General features: G+C 39.3%; 1 protein-coding gene across 1 annotated transcript in view; it reads left to right on the top strand.

Annotated features, from left to right (window-relative positions):
* The window catches only part of TTC27 (tetratricopeptide repeat domain 27), a 124,569-nt gene extending 118,971 nt beyond the window's left edge, over window positions 1-5,598 (top strand). The window contains exons 18-20 of the mRNA XM_032683979.1: window positions 572-683; window positions 1,276-1,376; window positions 4,813-5,598. Coding sequence (XP_032539870.1) covers window positions 572-683; window positions 1,276-1,376; window positions 4,813-4,935 — 336 coding nt within the window. The 3' untranslated portion in view covers window positions 4,936-5,598. The remainder of the gene's footprint in view (window positions 1-571; window positions 684-1,275; window positions 1,377-4,812) is intronic.
* The last annotated feature ends 15,039 nt before the right edge of the window (window positions 5,599-20,637 follow it).

Raw genomic sequence — 20,637 nt, 5'->3', positions numbered from 1 at the left:
GTAGAGAGAAAACAAAACTCTAAAGCAAAAACTAATTTCTTCTGCTTAAGTTTTTCTTTTTTTTTTCTTTAATGGGACCCTCCTTCCGTATTGTGTACATTTATTTTTCCTGTTCACACTGAGAACTAGAGCAGTTAGGCAGCTAATAGCTGTGTCTGTAAAATATATTATTTGCCAAGAATACATATACAGGAAGAAGGCTTTGATGTATTCAGTTATAATTTTTTTAGGTACAAATTTGCTATTTGAAGTGTGAATGCAAGTATTTTTCTGTTTTTCATGTGCATTTAATTACGATGAGTTGGCAAACATGGGTCACATCCATCAGTCTAGACAGATTTTTAAAAGATAAGAATTAGACACGTTACTTTATATGCCACTCATACTTGGTGAGGAACATCTGTGTTACAGCTGGCACTTAACTGGACAGTACTCCCAACTCGCAGGAAATCAAGCATAGTAAAGATACACTCATTTTCCAGGTTGACCATTAATTTCATAGATACTTAAAACTAAAGTAGTCTTCTAGTTTGTTTTCTCACATATTGATAATTTTTTTTCCTCCTCACAGTCACTGCAGTGTCTCACTAAAGCACATAAATGTGAAATTCAATCAAGTGATTGGGAGAAAGATGTTTCTTCTTTTAAGGAGGTGGTAAAAGGAGCCACAGAGATTGCACATGGTATGTTCACCTGAAAAGAAATGTCATTACTCATGAATAGTGTAACAAATATTTATTAAGCTTAGTGGCAAAATAATAATCTCCTTTACCCATCACATTTATTCCTACTATTGGGAGTCCTTTAACAGAGAGTATCATCCTGATAGTGCAGACAAAAATATACTTGGAATGAGGCAGAAATTGTGTAGGGTGAGTCAGTAAACATATGACTGGTAATCATGGAATCAATTAATTTCATGATCTAGCAACTTCATAATGCAAGGGAAACTGCATCTGCAGTTCATCTCAGTCCTCAGATATTCACATAAGTTGTTAGATTGAATGTGCCAGTCAGGAGATGGATCAGACTTTGACTTAGTAAGATTACTTACTGTTTTGTGATATTTATGTTGAGAAGGATACATATACCTGTTGAGTTTAGAGTGATCTTAAAATTACTTGGCACTTTTTTTCTTCATGTTTCTTTTTGGGGATATTACATTTTAAAATTGCCTATGGAAGGTATCAAGATCTTGAAATGTTTTCGTTTAAAGATTATTGCTGGAGTGCTAATGCTTTTTTGTTTTGGGGTCCTTCTGTATTTGGATTCTAGTGGCTATAAAATGCAGTAAGAACAAATCTAATCATCAGGAAGCTTTGCAGATACTTTCTTCAGCTCGGCTCAACTTACGTGGCTTGTCATCCAAAGCAAAGGTAGGAATGTTTGAAAGGTAGGAATTTTTGTTTGAAAGCTAGGAATCTTTGTTCTGTTGCCAGAAATCATTTCTCTGTTTTGAATCAATTATAGATCAAATAATACCTGCCTGTCTCAGTGCACCATCAGGTGGACATTCATCTCTATGCTGTTAAGGATTCCAGTTTTAAGTAAACTTCTATTTCCCTTCTTCCTGCTGGGCTTTGACTGAAATAAGTTTTAAGAGGCAGCATTGACATTTCGGAGTAAGTTAGAATATTGCCTAAAATGTTGGGCAAACCGATCTGAGCATTTGAAAGAAATCAGTCATTTCAAAGACCTACTTTTTATGTGAGTGGTCATGGGAGAGGCAGGGCAGTCTCAGAAAGAATGGATCTAAACCTGCAGAAAGAATCAAAATGTGTCAGGACTACTTTGTGTCACTTGAGGTGTTTTAAAAAGTTATTTATTAAAAAATAGAACTCATTACCTTACCAATTCAGATATTAATTACTTGGAAATTGTCATCATATTTAAATCATCTGTTTTCATTCAAAATACACTTCATGTCTTAAAGAGGGATTCTTCCTGCCTGTGGAGGGGGGGTTAGCGATTGTGAATTATAGAGCATAAGTTTTATAACATGTGCTTCTGTTACAAAGTCTTGATTAATCATCAGTGTGCTAAACTTGGTTCATTCTCTTTTAAGTCCTTTTATGAAAGATCATGCAGTATCTGAAAGATGAGGAATGCATGAGTCTAGTAAATTGTACTCTTAATTTCTGAAGGCACTAATAAAGAGAACATCTATACTATTGGCAGATAATGCTTCCTCTAAGTTCTATGGTACTTCTCAGAAAACGGACATGTTAGAGATTAAGCTGTTTATATGACCTCACTGTTTTTGTATCCCTTCCAAGATGCCATCTTATTTTTAATTTGAAGTCATATTGAATTTTCAAAGTGTGTTGTAGTTCAAAAATTCAGTCATCTTCTTTCAGTTCCAATGAACAAACAGTTTAGCACTGTTTACGCCTGTCCAAGCTTGACTGTAGCATCTCCTTTTGCTGCCCTGTGAGTCAATATGAGCGTGGGATTTTTTTTCTTTTTTTCTTTTAATAGAGAAAAGCACTTAAAAAATGGGCTAAGAGCAGATTCACTAGTTAAGATTTCAGAAGAAATAAAAGAACAGTGAAAGTAACTTTTAAAAGATAAAATTCCAAAATGTTGTAGTCAGTGCACGCAATTGGAACAAATCAGTAAACAGGTGAAACAATGTTGCTTCTCAGACTTCTTGCCTTTCATGAGCTCTCCATCTTTGACATTTGAGCTCTGGTGTTGTGCTGGACTGGCAAATGCATCCACAGTCTGCAACTCAAAAATGTGTTGTTCATGGGCTTCTTTCTATATAGAGCCTTCTGAGCAGCCACATGCTGTGGCCCTTGCCCCCACGCAGCATTTGGATCTGACAGGTGGGGTCTGTGAAAAAGAGAAAGATTATGGAGATGTATCCTAAGTGCATGAAATGTGGGTACTGTTTTGGGGAAACATGGGGCACAAAGCCCAAAGGATGGTGGTGCATGAAACTTCCCCAGGCTGTCTGGATGAATAGATCTCTTTAACTGGGTGGGGAGGTGGGGGTTGAACAAATAATTATATTATGCTGATTTATTTAGCTGTTTTAGCCAGAAAGAACCAAATTTTTCTATCACGTTCCCAGTGTGAGATTTTGGGTCTGAAAGTCAGAAGAGTTTCTGTACTTGTAGCACGAACATGTTCCTATTTTTATGTAAGAGGTTCCTTTCTTTGGTGACAACACTGTTTTGAGGCACATTGAAAACCTTGGTTCAAGCCTTTTAAGAACATTTTTGTGTGTATGCGTATCTTTATTGTTCCATTATGCTTTGATGATATAATGATGTACAGATGTACTCCAGAGCAACTTTTGTTTTCTTGGTTTTTTTTTCTCTCTAAATGTAGGCTTTTTGTTGTATGTAGTCAAATGTAGTCAAATGAAGTGTGAATCACTCTCCCTTTACATAATAAAGGGGAAATGTGTGTTTGGGTGTAACCCCTTCCCCACGTTTTTGTGGAGTGATACCTCACGCAGCCTCAATGACGGGTTCTGGTCCTGCAGTAGCAACATGTTCGGGTGCAGCATACACAAAACTCCCGTCAGAGCTTGCATATCTCGAGGCTTTAGACCAGCCATGTAACAGTCCTCTCCCTTGCTTTCCCTGTGAATAGATGATGATTATGATAGCTCACAAGTTAGCTGCTTTTTTTTGTCTTCAAGAACAATATTTTTTTTATTTTTCTGTAGTGTTTTGTTTTCTCTTTTATAACTTAATTACACGCAGGTGAATGTCTCCAGCCATGCATGTCTGGACATCAAATGTCAAAAAGTATTTATTTGAGAGTCTAGAGAAAATTATGCAACAAAACATGACACTGGGGAAAATGGTCATTAAAGTTCACAACTAATTTATCTGCAGGTGGGCTTGTAAACTCCAGTGACAGTATGTTTTGAGTTTCATTAAAAAAGTCCTTTACTTTCAATGGAATCAGGAGTCAGCAGAGGTGTGAGAAATCTCTCTAATTAAAATTTTGGAGACAGCCAAATAAAGTGAAACAAAGAACTTTATTAACACCGTGCTGGGTGCACCGGACTCGTGACCAGGTCCAAGCACACCCCAAATGGGAGGGACAAGCCCTTTTAAGACCCTTTGATTGACATAACCACTCCCTTGCTCCTCCCATGCCAAGCCTCACTCTTTTCTTCCTTAAAAGGTGATATAGTCTTCTTCTTGCAGTCCACTGGTTGTTTTAACCAACCTACCAAGTTGTTTCCCTGCCCCCGGCCACATGGTCCCTTGGTCCCAGTGAGCCCAGACTGGTCTTACTGCCTTTCATACTTTCCAGCCGCCTTCACACCATAACTGTAAGCAACAGTAAGTAACTGTAAGCAACCCTGTAGCAGAACAGTGAGCAGCAATAGGTAACTGTAAGCAGAACAGTGAGCAGCCCACCAGTCCTCGGCCACAAAATGGCTCCCCAGCTCCCCAGATAAAATGACCTCCAGGTAACTCCACATGAGGCAACCATGGAAACCTCTGCTTGTAATAAAACCATCTTATTCATTTCCTACAATAGGCAGTCAGGTCAGAACAGAACCCCAGTGTCCACAGGAGGATTCATCCCCTTTGGCAGAATATCAGATGTGTGACACAGCTTTCAGGTCTCTATATGAGTATGTGTGTGCACCTTCTGTTAATTAGCCACAAAATAGCCTTTTATTAGAGAGAGATGCCATCGTAGTTAGCAAAAATATGAAAGGCGGTATAGTGGTGATGAGCTTCCTGTATTCTGTCTCTACACTGAAATAGAGAAACTGTATGTATATTTTAAAAGTATTTATTTATAATGTACTTATAAGTATTTCTTTTTGTCATGCAGCAACTTTTCATAGACGTAACAAGTAATGAGGTTCACAGTGAGATAGCTGATGAGGTGGCAGCTATGGACAACATGATTGCTGAACTTCAGGAACTGAGCAACCAGCTGAGAGACCAGTGCTGACATATGGACCAGATTTCGTGACAAAAGGACAATAATGACATGTTTCTTTTGCCACTGCTTTTGCTGATGAAATGGTAGCAATTCTCAGACAACAACACTTGCAATAAACATTTTTCTGTACAGTGCTGTTGTTGTGGTCAGCTTTCTTCAGAGTTCAGTCTGCCTAAGATTCTTTCTCATCTGGCTGTGCTGTCTGACAAAGTTGCGTGCTTTGTTTCAGCCCCAGATTTTCTGGAAGAGAGCTACTGGTATTTGTAAGGCGATTATGGAGGATTAGTTCCGCCTGCCTGCATCTCATCCAGGCACTGGGATGCCACGGGATGCCCCACCCAGGTTGCCCTGAGGGAGCAGGGCAGGTGCTGGGCTGGAGGGATGGAGAAGCATCCCTCCTCAGCAGAGGTGGGAGCTGAGCTCAGCTTACTGCCCGCTGTGGGCAGGGCTGGGGCCTGAGGTGGCTCGGTAAGTTGTCCCGGCACTTTCCAGTTTAATTTGGTGTTAATTAATTACAGGGTGGGAGTGGGGTCCTGAGAGCAAGAATTTAATCTTTTTTGTTATTCTTGTAATACAGTCGAAGTAGCAGGCTGTTTGTTGCATTAGGATTTACAAACATATTACTTAAAGCAGTATTGGTTTATTCAAATATACATAACTTTTGTTCCATGAGCAATAGACTGGCACTTCATTTGGGCGCTTTATAGGCATGGGGATTTTCCCACTGACACAGCAATAAAGCTGCAGTCTAATCTAAAATATTTACATCTGACTAGACCTGAGTTATTTTCATCTAGATGGTTTTACATGGTTTCATTTTTAAGCATCTTTGCTACTACTCTGCTTAAAATTGGATTTTTTTCAGAGTTTTCCAGAAACCTGTGCGAAATAATTTCCTCACTTACATGGTTTTAGCTTGCTCTTCCCTTCAACAGAATGATGCAGTCTCTAAAAATATGGTTATCTGTATTCTGGATTTGCACAGTCTGTGGTATGGGCTGTTACTGAATGGTAAGAATATGCTCCCTGAAGAGAAAAGTTAATTAATTGGATTTGAAGCATCAGTAAATGCATATTATTTTGATGCATGGAGGGGGAAACCATCTTGACGACTTTGTAAAGCTGTGTAGCTTTGTAAAGCTTCTTAGAATGGAGAATAAATTATTTGCTGACAGTATTTAAACATAAGATCCCCACAGAAATTACCATCTTAGCAACAAGTTTACCTGCTAGTGAAGGACAGCTGGCTCCAAAACAGCTCTTCATTGAAATGGCCCAGAAAGGGAGGAGGCATTAAAGTTTTTCCAGTGAATTTCTTTAGCTGTTCCCATTTTGCCAGTATGTACAGTGACGGGTCCACGGCTGAAAAAAAAAAAAAGGCAGAGAGTTTTGCGACAGACTGCCACCACTACCATCTTTTTCAGATTATTTTTTTATGTGACTTAACCTTATTCACTAAGAAAAAGAAAATATCTTTTAAAACTATATGTGTGTATGTTTTCTCAGCACAGATGTTTTCCTCGTTTGAGCCTCCCTCTCTTAGCAGATGCATGGAATGTAAACAACTTTGTTTTTCACGTAATAGAGGTAAAACCTACTGTCTACAGACAGTGTGTTCCTGAAGAGTGGGATGACTACTGTTATGACAGCACATCAGTTTTCCTGTCGTAATTAATGTAATAGAGGGGAGATGTCTGCAGAGACTTAAAAATACACAATTTAAATATGTACAGGCAATATTACATGGTGTGAAAGATGGAGAGGCAGGAGCCGACTCACTGTTCAAGAGACTGGCTTTTCAGAACAGATAATGATGCCAGAAAATCTCAACCACTTCATCCATGAGGCTGAACACCTGATGTAAATCTCTCTACCAGGTATGTACTTGCTATCTCTTTCTTTGTATTGGTGTAATTTTCATCTTCCTAAGGTACAAAGTGAGCCCATACTGCTGCTTTGGAGATCATCACAGAGGCCTTTTAAATCTTTACAGAACAAAAGCCACCTCAGTTTTGTATGGTATTAATTTTCTGTGCTCATGGCAGCAGCATTTGGTTCAGAATAGCTCTAGGAGACCATTGTCATGAAGACAATGTTTCTATAAAAGTTCTGACTGTCAAAAAATCTGGTTAGTATTGAAAGAGGAAGGAAAATTTCCTAAAGACTGCAACCTTTTCAGATCTCCATCTTATGGGGAGCATCTGTCATCTTGCTTGGATCACTCCCATGACAACTGCAGAATCATCCAGAGTTTAGCAAAACCGAACAGTCCTTTCCTGATATAGTTGTCACGTCTACAAAAAACCTCTGTAATATTTATGTTATTTTCAAGTGCTCTATATACAGCACATGGTAGCAATTATTGCTTAGTGTAGCATGGACTCAATTAAGCAATATTTTGCGGGAATGGCTTATAGTTCACTTTCTTCAGTAGAACTTCAGGTACTTTCCAATCTTTTTTGTCTTTGATTTTTTAAGTATTAGTTTACCTATTTTGACATCTGTCTGCCATTGGAACTAATTTGGTGTGACATGGAGGTAAAACAGATAAGTCTAGAATTTTTCAGCTTCTACGAACCCAGGCAGGGAAAGCAACTGTCTCAGAGTTTTGAAGATGAGTATAAAGCCAGGAAGTATGATGTATGAAAAAGAATTTATTTCTGTGGCCAAATAGGGTTTGTTATTATGTCTTTGACCTAATATGGTTCAACCTATGATATATTTTCAGCCCCTGGTGGTTAGAACCCAGGGAAGATCTCCTGATTCACCCAGAGGGGGTTGTGTTGGGCCGGATGTGGTGCTGAAAGGTTTTTTGGGTTGGGACATTACTCATGAGCAGAAGTGAATGTTCTTAGGGCCCATGGGGCCACACTGACTCAGGCAGGTCATCCTGAATGCATGCCAGTAAACGTTGTGTTCCATGTCACATTGTCCTTGATGTTCCTTTCACCACACTGACTGGTATGTTCAGAAAGGTGGGCAGTTCTCATCACATCATTCATGCAGTGCTCTGTACCAAAAGTGCTTTGGAAAGAAATGAAGCTTTGAATAATTTTACAGATCTAAAATGGTGTATGGTTTATATCAAATACAGAGGACACATTTATAAGTTCAGCTGTTGGATGTGTACATACATTGGTTGAAACTACGCCTCTTGTTTTTGAAATAAATAAGACAGAAAAAAAACAGGTATTAATTTTATCCTGCTCTGGAGCAGTACTGCCTGAGAAGCTGTAAAGTCGCTTTGAAATTATTTGGCTTAGCTCTTCTGTTCAGTATTTCTGTCTTAATATCAGTGACTGCATGACTGACAGTACAGATGGACATGATGTATTTCAGGGTTAAAGGGAAGCTAAACAAACTAATGCTATTTCCAGAGTAATGCAAGTTAAAATAATATACAAGTACCTAATTTTTCTTCATCTGCATTCATGAAGAGCTCTATATCAGAAGTGCGTACAAAATAGGGAAAAGGTAACAGCTGATAGGATACACAATTTGGGTACTCTGAACTTAAAAAGAAACTGGAATTTGATAGGAAAAATCTTACTCTAAAGAAAAAAAATTGCCATCAACTGTATGGAGTTGTTTTCAGTGTGATTACTCAAACTAAGTACTTTGTGTTTCAAAAATTATTTCAATAAATTAATTTGATTTTTTTTGTTTTTATTGTGCATATATGTGTATCTATGTGTATACATGTATAAACATGAACATATACACATATGTAGAATCTTGTGTCTGTCATAGAAACAGCTGTTAATTCTGAAGGTGTAAGAGGTACATTTACAGAAAGGTACCTCTCCATGAAACCTGTATGTGTTACAGAGACTGGAAATCAGGCTAGATGTAGGAAAGTCATTCCTGTACATTTTACATGATAGGTTTCAGATATAAGACTAGCAAATGAGGTGAATTTCACTACGTGAATGGCAATAAAATATTTACAGTTATGCAAAAACCATTGTAATACTTCTGTACAGATAGTTTTTGCACCGTTCAGATGTACTTATAAATAGATAGGTTTCAATCGACCAGTAGCTTATTCAGGCATGTGCTCAAATATAGTAGCTGTATTCATTAGACAAACATTTCTACTAATCCTTCAGCTACGCTAATAAAAGAGTAATCCTTTATGGGCTGGATGTAGTAACACAGGATTCTTTTTTTAACATCCTTCAAAGATCAAGGTCTAATCATTATTAGTGACAGCATTTGGTTTTCAGCAAATGAGTTGAAAATTGATAACCCTTAATATCATGTTGTTAGAATTTCTCACTGAAAATGGAGATAACCTTGCTCTTAGGAGCAACTTATATATTGTGTCTAAAGTAGATTTGTTTTGGCTCTTTAAATGAACAAAACCATCACAGAACAGCAGCTGTCTTGTTGGACATTTCGGGTTGGTTTGTTTTACTATTTTTGTAGCATTTGTCCTTTTACTTGCTTCTTTTGCACGTTTGATTTTATTGTTAAGACAAGAAAAGTTAAGTTTGGGGATTCAGGTTGTCTTCACTGAGCAAGACAAGGATGCCATGTAGGGTCAAGTCAAGTAATCACTGCATTTCTCTACTGATGAAAGACATATGACAAATTTAATCCACTAGTACTGATCTCAGCCTAAAATGAGTCTCTACAAAAGCACAGTAGTTTAGGATTAAAAAAATCTGTGATAAATAAAGCTTTCTGTCTAGAACTGTTTTCCAAGTTAACTTTAGTATGAATGTCCATTTTCCTGTTTCCAGTTTACTCTGACCTGAATGTTTTTTCAGAACACACCAAGAACCTTTTAGTCACCAGTGAAGTCACATATCCCTTCTCAATTTTTTTTTCCCTATTTATTTTAAACCTCAGTGACCTGTGATTCAACTACAAGTGTTCTTGGCCAAAAATCAGTGTAATGAACCAGGCAAAGAAATACCAGCCAAGAGTCATGCAATGGAAAACTGGGATTAACAGCATGAAAATCTTCAAAACTGGAAGTTAGGCTATTAATGACATCACTGCTGAAGTGAAGCAGCTAAATTTTTCAAGTCACATTTAAAATTTAACCCATACAATTCCACTCTTTTCCTCTGTCATCTCTAAAAGAGCATTATATTCTTTCCATTTTAAGTGCAATCGTTCCGTACCCTTCCAAGCATCTTTTCCTCCTTAGGAAAAGTTTTCAGTTTCTGCCTGATGGAATGGTGATCCTGCAATCTGGAAACTACCTTTGTGTTTCTTTCTCCAGCTTTTCTTGCACAGAGTTGACTTGCCCATCTTTATGTGATCTCTCAGCTCTCTGCCAGTTTTGTGACTTTTGGTCCCTGGAAAAGCACCCTTAATTTTTATAGTTCTTTGTGTGCCTCTGCCTCACAGCAATTTCATTTTGTCCATTTCCAATAGTACTACTCCATCGTCCCCTCCCTGTAATCTCTTTTCCCTGCTTCTATTTCTCTATGAGTTCTTGATAGGAAAGATACTAGGAAGGACCTTAAGGTTGCAATTAATGTAGAGAGTAGTTAGCAGCAGCATGAAAAATATAATTTGTAGTGAGATGAGCTACTTGAAGGAGTGGGAAAAGGGCATTTTTCCCCTCTGTCTTGGCTGAGCCTCTTGGGGATGAGGCAGAGTGTAAGGATCTTTGTGTTTAGTGGGGGTAAGGAGCACCATGAGTGTTTGCCAGAAAACTGAGACTATGGAGGGAGAACAGGAGCCCAGAGACTGATGATGGTCCCTGTGGAACTGCTGAAACAAGGAAAAAACGATTAGCACTAGTTGTCAGGCAGGAAGGCACAAGTCTTTCCTTGAGCAAAAGTTGGAGCCATAAATAACCAGGCCCAACTACTACATTGCCAGAGAGAGATGACAGACCAACCAGAAGTAACAGATGTAGCTGGAGAGCAAAAGTAAGTCACAGTTTGGCAATAGCCCAAAATTAAAAGTACCGAAGGCACAAAGGCCAGTGTGCTGTAGGGCTTTTAACAGCCCAGATGGTCTGAGGGATTGTGTCTGTTTGGGAATGCTCCAGCCATACCTACAATTTTTTTACTTGTTTTATTTGTAGCAGTCCATCTTGCAAGGTTCAGATTTTGTTTTTGTCAATGGTATCACCTCCTATTTTTAGAGGTTTGTAATTTGACTGTAAATTCTATGCAATCCTAAAGCCAGGCATTGTGAACACGGACTCAAACAGTCTGCATTTTCTGTTTGCAGTCGCGAGAAGTTCCAAAGCTTGACAAGCTACTGAAACCAGATAATTTTTGTAACCTTAACTTACTGTTAGGCTAAGCAGAGGAGTTTTTTTGTAGCTGAAGTATGTCTTGCATTTGATCTGTACTTCACAAGGGCTTTTAGTACTATAGTAATCTCTAAAAAAGCGGATAGGCAAACAAAACAAGTTGTAAAGAATTAGTGTAAAATAACTTATATAGTTTCAAATAGAACTTCAAACTGAGTCCTGTATAAATTAATGGAGGGAGGGAAAAAAAAGGAAATGGCCTAGGAAGCAATTTAAGGAGTGAGGCCTATAAAATGAAATAAAACAGTTATAGGACTGAGAACACGCAGAGTTGTGACACTATTCAGAAAGAGATGGGACAGGCAGTGAGATACTCACTACTGCTCTACATGCTGTTCTACTGCAGAAGGAATTGTCAAATATAGTTTAGATTCTGATATGTTTCTAATCAGAACTATAGCAAACTTTTGGCCAACTATTAATCAGGAGGATTGGCACTGAGGTCAGTAGGATTTTTCCAAGTTTCCTGAACATCTTGGGCAAAGATTCAGTCTCCTGAAGTTAAGTCTTTACTTATCCTATTTCCTTGGTATCTTGTGTCTGTTATACTCTTATAAGTGCCTCACTGTCTTGGATAACACCAAGAGTTTTCTGCTTTGAATGGCTGACACCAACTGCCTAACTTTCAGACTACTCTTACATGTATGTGTGAAAGAACACACATCTCTTGCTTGTAGTGGTCCTCCCTCCACCTCAAGGCAAAGTAAAGCAATCTGGAATGTTCTGCCTCACAAGGTGATGTGTCTGGGACTCTGGAGGTTTTTTTCTGGTTTATTATTCCTGCATGTGAATGCTCCCACCTGTTACTGCAGTGTTTGAGTGCCTGCTGCATACTATCACTGACTATAATCAAGTCTCTTGTGGATGTCATGGGATCTTTGGATTTCTGCTCCTTCAAGCATTCTGCCCAAGGCAAAATTTTAGAGTTTCTGTTTAAGGTTTTATTATTTCCATGAGGTTTAACTGAGTTAAAAAGGTGTCAGTTTTGTGAGCATCACTCTTACCATGGTGGGGTGGTTTGTTTGTTGGTTTGGCTTCTAAAAGCAAAGTTCTGCAATTTTTTTTCTAAAAGCAGTTGAACCCTATATTGTTTTGCTGGCAATGCCCTTAGCTGAGTGGTCAGTTTGATGCTGCCTGTGGAGGCTTGGGGAGCTGAGCTGAGGAACTTTGGAAGATGTTTATATATTTTTCCGGACATTTTCTCATCTATTCATACTAGGAATTATTTTGCATATTGCAAATCTTTTTTTTTCATACAGGTCTAGTTCCTTGTGAAAGTATTGGGAAGGCAATGGAGGTAGCTTGCTGTGACAACAGTGAACACAGGTAGGGTATGTTGTCACATACTGCCTGCGTGTGTTTTGTTTATAGTGCAGATATGTTCACCTTCCAAGGAACAAATCCAAAGGAAAACCTGATATCCTCCCTGATGCTGCTTCTTGCTGGAATGACACTTCTACAACAAGGTTCTACATCAGTGAAAACAAATGGGGGTTGTATTATGGGATGACAAGGTAATATCTATGCACAAAAGCAGTTACATTTGAGTTGGTTTAGGCATTCATGCTTTGATTTATTGTCACTGAAATTTAATCTAGGGTGGTTTTTTTTTTCTTTAGACTCTCTCTGCGAGAGTTCTAGTGAAAATATTGCATCAGCACTTCAGGAATGGAGCGGCAGTGTTATTCTGATCTGTCAAATGCAGAGGCCATGAACTTCCCCTGAGAAACTCAGTGAAACAGACTTTCTACTCACTTCAGGACTTGTAGTAAAAAGAATACTTCCTAAACTGAGGCCTACAGTAGCTCTCATAACTTGTTCTGCATGTGAGCCTGACTTGTTTGCATATTCTTGTTGGATGCAGTAGAGAAAAGTTACCACTGTGTGTGTAGATTTATCAGGGCAAACTCCAGCACAGTAGCAAGAGCAGCATCCCTGAAAAAGTAATGTTTCTTCACTTAAACATAGTGTTATCAGACCTTAAATGTGCCCTTCTGCAAGATTTAATGTTTAGCCTTTGTGAATATTTCAAAACCTGTTTGGAAAAATAATTGAAAATAAAAATTAGATATTTAAGAGGAAGGTATCTGAAATATTACTAGACATCTTAAACATAAAATCCTCACAGCAGTCGTGCTGTGACTATTTGACAGAAGCTTAAAAATAACTTTGGCTGTAATACTTGGCAAAATTGTGCATGTGCGAGTGCATGTATGTGTGTGGTTTTGTACCTTTTAAAGGCAAATGATGCTAATATGTCTTTATAAATTTTGTTTGCAGTTAATACCATCAAATGATCTCAGCACATCTCTGGAAATGGTGCTTAATTGTGGCAGAATGAGGGCATGAGTATAAAATCGTTTTTTAAATTTTCCTCCCAAATATTGACTGTATTGCAGCCAGGGGATGGGAGTCTTTAAGAAATGGTGGTTAGAAGATCTCAGGGCTCAGTTCTGTGCCAGTGGTTAGAAAGTATGATGTAGCAATGCTTTGACTAAGAATCCAAGTTAAGAAAGATTTGAATTACTCTTCTGATTTTTTTTCTCATTTAAAACCAAAATCTAGATAAGAATATGCACACACTTTCCTTGTTCTATTTGGTTTTATTGCCTCTAAAACAAAGCAGCAGAAATCCTCCATGAGCTATTGTCAGAGGCATGCAAGGAAGAAGACTTTCCAGCCCTTGATGCTTGGCCCAAGAAGGCATCAGGCTGTAAGAGTGTGTTTTTGACAGCAGGGGGACACACACAAGCATTCTTGCTTTTGTGTGCTCCTTTCTTACCTGTGGCTTTTGCCAACAAATTATCCTTTCTAAGGACCCATAAGAGACAAATAATAACCTCCCAATTTCCTATTTATCTTCTCCTCCGTGGACTCCAAGAGGGGCCTCATAGGAAGAAATAACAGCCTTATTTCCAGAGGGGTATCTCTGGAGGGATCTTTGACACCCTGTTCCCTCCAGAGACATGGAGAGGCCCTCTGAGTAGTGCAAGTTCTTCAGCTGCTGTTCTGTTGCTTATTCCTTGCCTTCAGTCACCACCTCACACATTAATTTCCTCTGTTGCAACTCATTTACAGCTGTCTTGTCTTCAGGATGCTCTTTGAGAGGTTTTGTACCTTCCCAGAACCCTCCTTTCTCCTGCAGCGCAGCTCTTCTATAGAGTCAGGCTCCCTCCAGGCCCCACTGCTCCAACATGGTCCCTTATGAGAAACCCACAGGTTACACAGGCAGGATTAGGATAGAAAGCCCCTGACAGACTTGATTACTCCTTGTTAACCCTTGAGTCAGCAAAGGTAGTGCAGATGGCTCGAGGAGAATGGGAGTGCAGAGACTTCTATCCTTTCTCTTGTCTTATGTCAAATAAAAGGGAGATTGGAATTGGGTTTTCTCCATGAAACATAAAGTGAGGTGTCTCTGTGCCTTAAGAAAGGGACACTCAAGTAATGTGAGGAAGAAAAAAAGCCAAAAATTTTCATATGTACTTTCTTATGCACTCATAAAATCTTAGAAATGGAAAATTATGGTCATTGTTTAGCGATTGAGGTTCAGGCAGCAAGCTGAGATCTCAGTCATGGCTGAGATCCCCAGGGGATGGGCACTGCACACATCTTAGGCAGTCCCTGTTGCAAGAACTGTGATTTACAGCAATGTCTGGTGGGATGTCAGCCTGCTCCATGGCAGAGCTCACATCCATACAGATAAACAATTTTCTCTCCCAAACAACATTGGACTCGACTGCCTATTGAGAACAGTCCATGGCCCATCTTAATGTCCAAACTTGAACTGTGCCCACATAATGCTAGGAAGAGAGTTAGCTGGGCTCAGCCAAAACCATGCCAGAGGCTGTGCTACCAGTTCAGCAGGGTGGGTGACTGTGGTGGGCCTGTGCTCAGACGCTATTAGTTTGACCAGTCTAGACAGAGCTGAAGAATACAGTTCCTCCTCCAGGAAAACCACAGCCCAAGGATTGCCAAATAGGCAGAGAAATAAGAACATCAGTTTCTAGCACATTTATTTTATGTACAAGTTACTGTGATCCTCTATGAGCAGCTAGAAGAGATGTGAGGTAAGGCCTTGTAAAAGGCAAAGGGCTTTGCGGGTGACCTTAGGGCCACTGGATTTAGATCTAGTTACACATATGGAAGATGTCCCAGAAGTGACCTTGGGGAGCTGACAAAGAGAAGCTTGTTGCCTTGGCAGGACGAAAAAGCCACAGATGGAAGAAGCAGTAGATAACAGCAGTCTTGACAAGAAAACATTAAAGAGGACAAGACTGAATTAAGCCAGTATTGAAGGTCTTGGTCTTCAAATGACTGATAAGGGAGAATAATTAAACAGGAAAGTGTAAAGAGATGGGAACCATAAAATAACCAAACTTGCAAGTGAGCAGTAACCACTAAAATTAATTACCTTCTTCTGCCCCAAGGCAAGGATTTTAATCTTCTGCTTTCATTTAGTCAGCTTCTATCTCCACCTTAATGTTATTTTTATATATTACACTTTCCTGAGAATATGGCAGATGGTGAATATAGCAGATGTAACTTCTATATGTAGTCAAAGAAGCCTCTTGCAGCTGCACAGAACAAATATTAACGGCTCAGATATAACTGTAAAAGGATTTAATTCATAGGAAGAAATGGAAATCTGAAATTCGTGCATGTCTGCAATCCCCTATGTGCTATATTCCAGCTACAGCTGACAGCACTGGTGGGGCAGCCAGGCCATAACTGTCTTCTTTGTGAAGAACCTGTAAATTTAACAGCAGCTGGATCCATCCTGTGGCTGACTGGCAAAGGAAGGTGTAGCTGTTGTTTTCTGTAACCCCATTTTATGGATTCCTGGTCATGGAGCACGACCTTGTGCTAGGCATGCTGCCACCATTTCAGTCAATCTGTCCACATCCCTACCCAGAAAGGAAGAGATCTGAAAAATTTGACCCTCTGGAATATTTCCCTGACTCCCCCTTGATATTGGCACAAGTACTGACTGAGCTATATGAAAGGTGTTGGGAAATAAATCCCAGCCCCTACTCTTAGCTGCATCTAGTGGGGCACTTTCAACACCATTTGGAAGATTTCATTTTAACTGACCTTCAGGCATGACTTATTTTTGTGCTCTGGGTATTTTTAAGACGAGCCCAGTGGAGCTCCTAAATATGTCACTGGTGAGAGTGGAGGAGGACACATGGTGTTGCTGTTTCCAATACCTCTGAAGGGTCTGGAAAGTCCCTTTGTGGAGTTTTAAGCTTTAGAGAGAATTTTCTAAATGTAGAAAGCCTGAGCCCTTAAGTTGCCAAAAGACTGAGGGAAAGAGATTAGTTCATGGCGTGTAAAACCTACCCTGTCCAACATTGCACAGCTGGTGGCACCCAGTGAGAATCACTGTACTTCAGTGTGTGGTGCACACATGTTTGCAGAGATACAGGAGTTTGCACGTGTTGTTTGTGACCACGCATTGGGGATGAGCAGCTGTATGGGAAGATAGAAAACAGTTGACTTCCCACTTTAAGTACAGTGGAAAGAAACACACTGTGGCCCAGAGGTGCAACAGCAGGTTTTTTGTTACATCAGGGTCCCTGCATCTCAGATGAGAGGTGGCAGCTCCAGGCTGGAAGTGTGACCGAGCAGCCATGGCTGTGTGTGCTGCAGATCACCTGCCCTTGATCTCTACTTGGCTGGAACAGACCGGCTGGGGAAGCTGCTCTTCACCTCTTCCCAGATGGTGTCTCTGTGTGGTTGGCCATCCAGACCGCACATTGAACAGACACAGAGGCTCACGAGTGCTGAATGTCTTCCGACAGCCCGCTCCCAGTGGGATTAAGCTCAGAGCAATTGCATAAGGGAGGGCTACGAGACTGAATAGTTTGGATAGTCTCCAAATCTGACTAGTCTCAAGCTAGTAAGCAAAATAAATATACCCCACAAGGCACCCTCTTGGCTTGTTTCTTCCTTGGGAGTAAGGAAAGGATCTGAATCAGGGCTTTGTGCTGCTGGGGCAGGGTATTTAAATGATGTTTCTCCTCTCTGTTAGATTGCAGGGGCTTAAGCTTCCTCAGAGAAAAAGAAGCAAAATAAAAAAGAAAGACACAGGCTGCTGGGTAAAGAGGTAACTGGTAGTGGCTACAGCCTAATTACTGTGTCTGCATATCTAATTAACTTTTTCTCTGAGATGTTTTTTGAGTAATCGCTGCTATTACTTGTAAACAATCATTTTATAAGGTGTGAAATTCCTATATTACGGCCTTTATCATGATTCCTGACCTTACACCCCAGGAGAAGGGTGTAGTCAGCTTGGCATGAGCAGTCCTGTGCCAGATGCAGTATAGTTCATATTCAGAAATGTTATTTACAGAGATTGGAGGGAGGGAGGGGAACACAGGATCAAGGTCCCAGATAGCCTGGAATGTGCAGGATCAGATATCTGCATTGGAACACTTACCCCCTTATTTCGTGTTTCACAGGATGCCTGACTCTTACAGATCACTTCTTTTTTCAATGAACATGTGCCTACATATAACTGTTTCCATTCCAGTCATAGCCCTTTTTTTATGTCACTAACAGACCTTGTCACATTTGGCAGTGTTATTTTTACATAATGACTAAATCAGTGGAGGACCATGAAATATGCAGTTTACAAATTTTGAAATCAGCTTAAAGGTATGTATCAACATGGTTTAAAAATCAGTGAAGGGACTTAGAATAATAAATCTTGGGTGTCACAGAGTTTTGCTGGTGAGAATTCTGGTGTTAGTCATTTAGAATCACAGAATCATTTAGGTTGGAAAAGACCCTTAAGATCATCAACTCCATCCATTAATCCAGCACTGCCAAGTCCATCACTAAATCATGTCCTTAAGTGCCCTGTCTGCACATCTATTAAATATATCCAGGACCAGTGACTCAACCAAGATTGACTCAGGAACATATCAGTGAAATTCACTAAAGATACTACGAGAAGAAAAAAATACAAAATAATGACAAAACGGCTTGATGAATGATCTGTAAACACTGAAGAGACATATGTATATATCATCTAAGAATCAGGAATTGTCTGGGATTCAAGAGACCCATGATAAAATCCTCTATCTAAACATCACCACTAAATGCAAAATTGCATTTAATTGAAGTGATGTGAGTAAGCTCTGCATAGGACATGGAAACTTGCTTCTGGGGCAGAGCATTCTGTGAGGCAGAGAAGAGTTATAACATGCCAAGCTAGAAAAAATGAGCAGGTATTTCTTTCATTAGAGGATGCTCATTATCTTCTCAATATCAGTGTTTCTTCTAGCTCATCTGATGCTCAGTTGCCTCCTGCCTTTTGTTGTTGCTCCAGTCACTTAAAACCCGAGTGGAGAGAACTGAAAATTAGATACGAAGAAGTTGTGATAGAACAGGTTCCATAGTAGGGGAATAAGTGTGAAATGGTGAGATAGGGAACTGAATCAACTTTTAAGGTGCAAAGAGAAAGATTTTGGGGACATTACTTAAAAAGGGATGGAGGAAACAAAGAGTATTTAAAACAGTAAAGAGAAAGACTTAAGTAAGGCTTAAGAAGGGTAAGGAAAATATTAATCTGTACAAGTTTTGATCCGGCTGCTGCCAAGAAGTGTTTTCCTGTCAGCCTACTAACTTGGAACAATACAGACAAGGGACAAAACTAAGGAACTTATTTTGATCTATATTTGCATGACTGCAGCCCTTCACATACTACACTTTCTTTGCAAAGAAAATTGAAAAAAATAAGAAAGAGATGAAGAAGTAAGAAAAAGTAAGTTCAGTCATGGGAGGTGTGAGAGAATTAGTAAATCCTTGAATCAGTTACTCTCCAGAGCCAGGGGATGAATCTCTCATGCATATTTCATGTATGGGACTGTGGCCACATTCACCCTCCCCATTTTCTGAGGCTTTTGAGCCAGAGCCCCATGAGGTTTATGGTTGTTGTCCACTAGGTTTGAAGTGAATTTAGGTTGTTGTTATTCTTTGAAGTCTGTAGCCTGCTTCCTGAAGCAGATCTGAAAAATGTAAACTAGTATATATCCATACTAACAGACCACCAGGGAAGAAAGGTGCTCAGCCTTACTTTTTCAGGCTGATGATGCTGGAGAGCACAAAAGATTCAATTCTTTGACCCTGGCCAAAGTCTCCAAGTTGCTTTTGTGAATGCTGCTGCAATCACAATTGCAAAAGATTTCCATGATGTTGAGGGTATTTTGTGTGTGTGTACGTATGAAATCCAGAATTTGAAGGAGAGATTATTACAGTTTTGTAACTCGCTTTAGTGTTTGACAAGTACCTACTATCAAGAATGCACAGGGATTTTCGTGACAAAAATTCCTTTTCTCCCAAACAAAGTGAGAATTCCAAGAAGCAAAAAAGTATCCTTACAACACTTGGTTAGAATTAAAATCACTAAATATTTTGTATACCTCATTTCTGAGTTGACCAGCTGTGAGATGTCAAAATAGATTTGGGTTTTTTAACCTGTATTTTCAAAATTTGCTCTCTGATTATTAATCTTGTTTCAGATGTTTTGGCATGCAAAACCACTACTGAAAATTTAGGACACAATATTCTGCTGAAAATTCTGAATAGCTTGATTTGTTTTTTTTTTTCTCTCTCTCTATGTTCTTCTAAAGATTTGCTTGTTAAAAATCAGGCATAATGTGTTGGCAAAGAAGGCAGGTAGTTTAAATTGTTCGTTCTTCGTTGTTCTCAGATTTGTGTCATGGTTTCGTTGTGCAAACATTTGTTCAACTCTCGTGTGCTTTGTAGGTCACTAGTTTGTCTTCCTATTTATGGCAGTGAGACTGTGTGTTTTGGTGAGTTAGGTACATAATTTATAGCTTAATAAAGAGAAGTACTTAGTTAAAAAGGAGAAAAAAAAATCCAGGCTTGTACATGCCTACAGTGTAGTGCTTTTTTCAGAAATCCTGGAATAGCCATTTTGTTAAACAAGTAATTTTGTGGCAGCAGAGCTAATGAAGCCTGGTTTCCTATAGTTTTTTGTCTCATGGGTGATTGACTTTCACTATCTAAGAGGATGTGAGCCCCAGGCGAAGCTTTTCCCATCAGTGGGGTGTTTATATAAGGACTTTCTCCCATGAGGCTTCTCTCATATCTTGAACTCACAACTGCAAGTTTTCTCAGAGCCAGGACTCTGATAGCATCTCTACCCATCTGTCTATTTTCAGGAAAAAAAGAAGGAGGAATTCAGCTTTCTTGCATAAGTCTACCAGTGTTAGAAGCTGGTTGGACATATCATTAAGAAATTGATGGAATGAATACACAAGTGAACACAAAATGAGTGATCACATAAGCTCCAATTTTGTAGGAAATTCTACTGCAAATAACTTGGGCATTTCAGGATGCAGTACTGCAATGACTATCAGAAATATTTTGTGCGCCTGAAAACCCTGGTTCAAACTTTT

This window comes from Chiroxiphia lanceolata, chromosome 3 (assembly GCF_009829145.1).
Source record: "Chiroxiphia lanceolata isolate bChiLan1 chromosome 3, bChiLan1.pri, whole genome shotgun sequence".
Lineage (NCBI taxonomy): Eukaryota > Metazoa > Chordata > Aves > Passeriformes > Pipridae > Chiroxiphia > Chiroxiphia lanceolata.
This window is presented reverse-complemented; position numbering and strand designations above follow the sequence as displayed.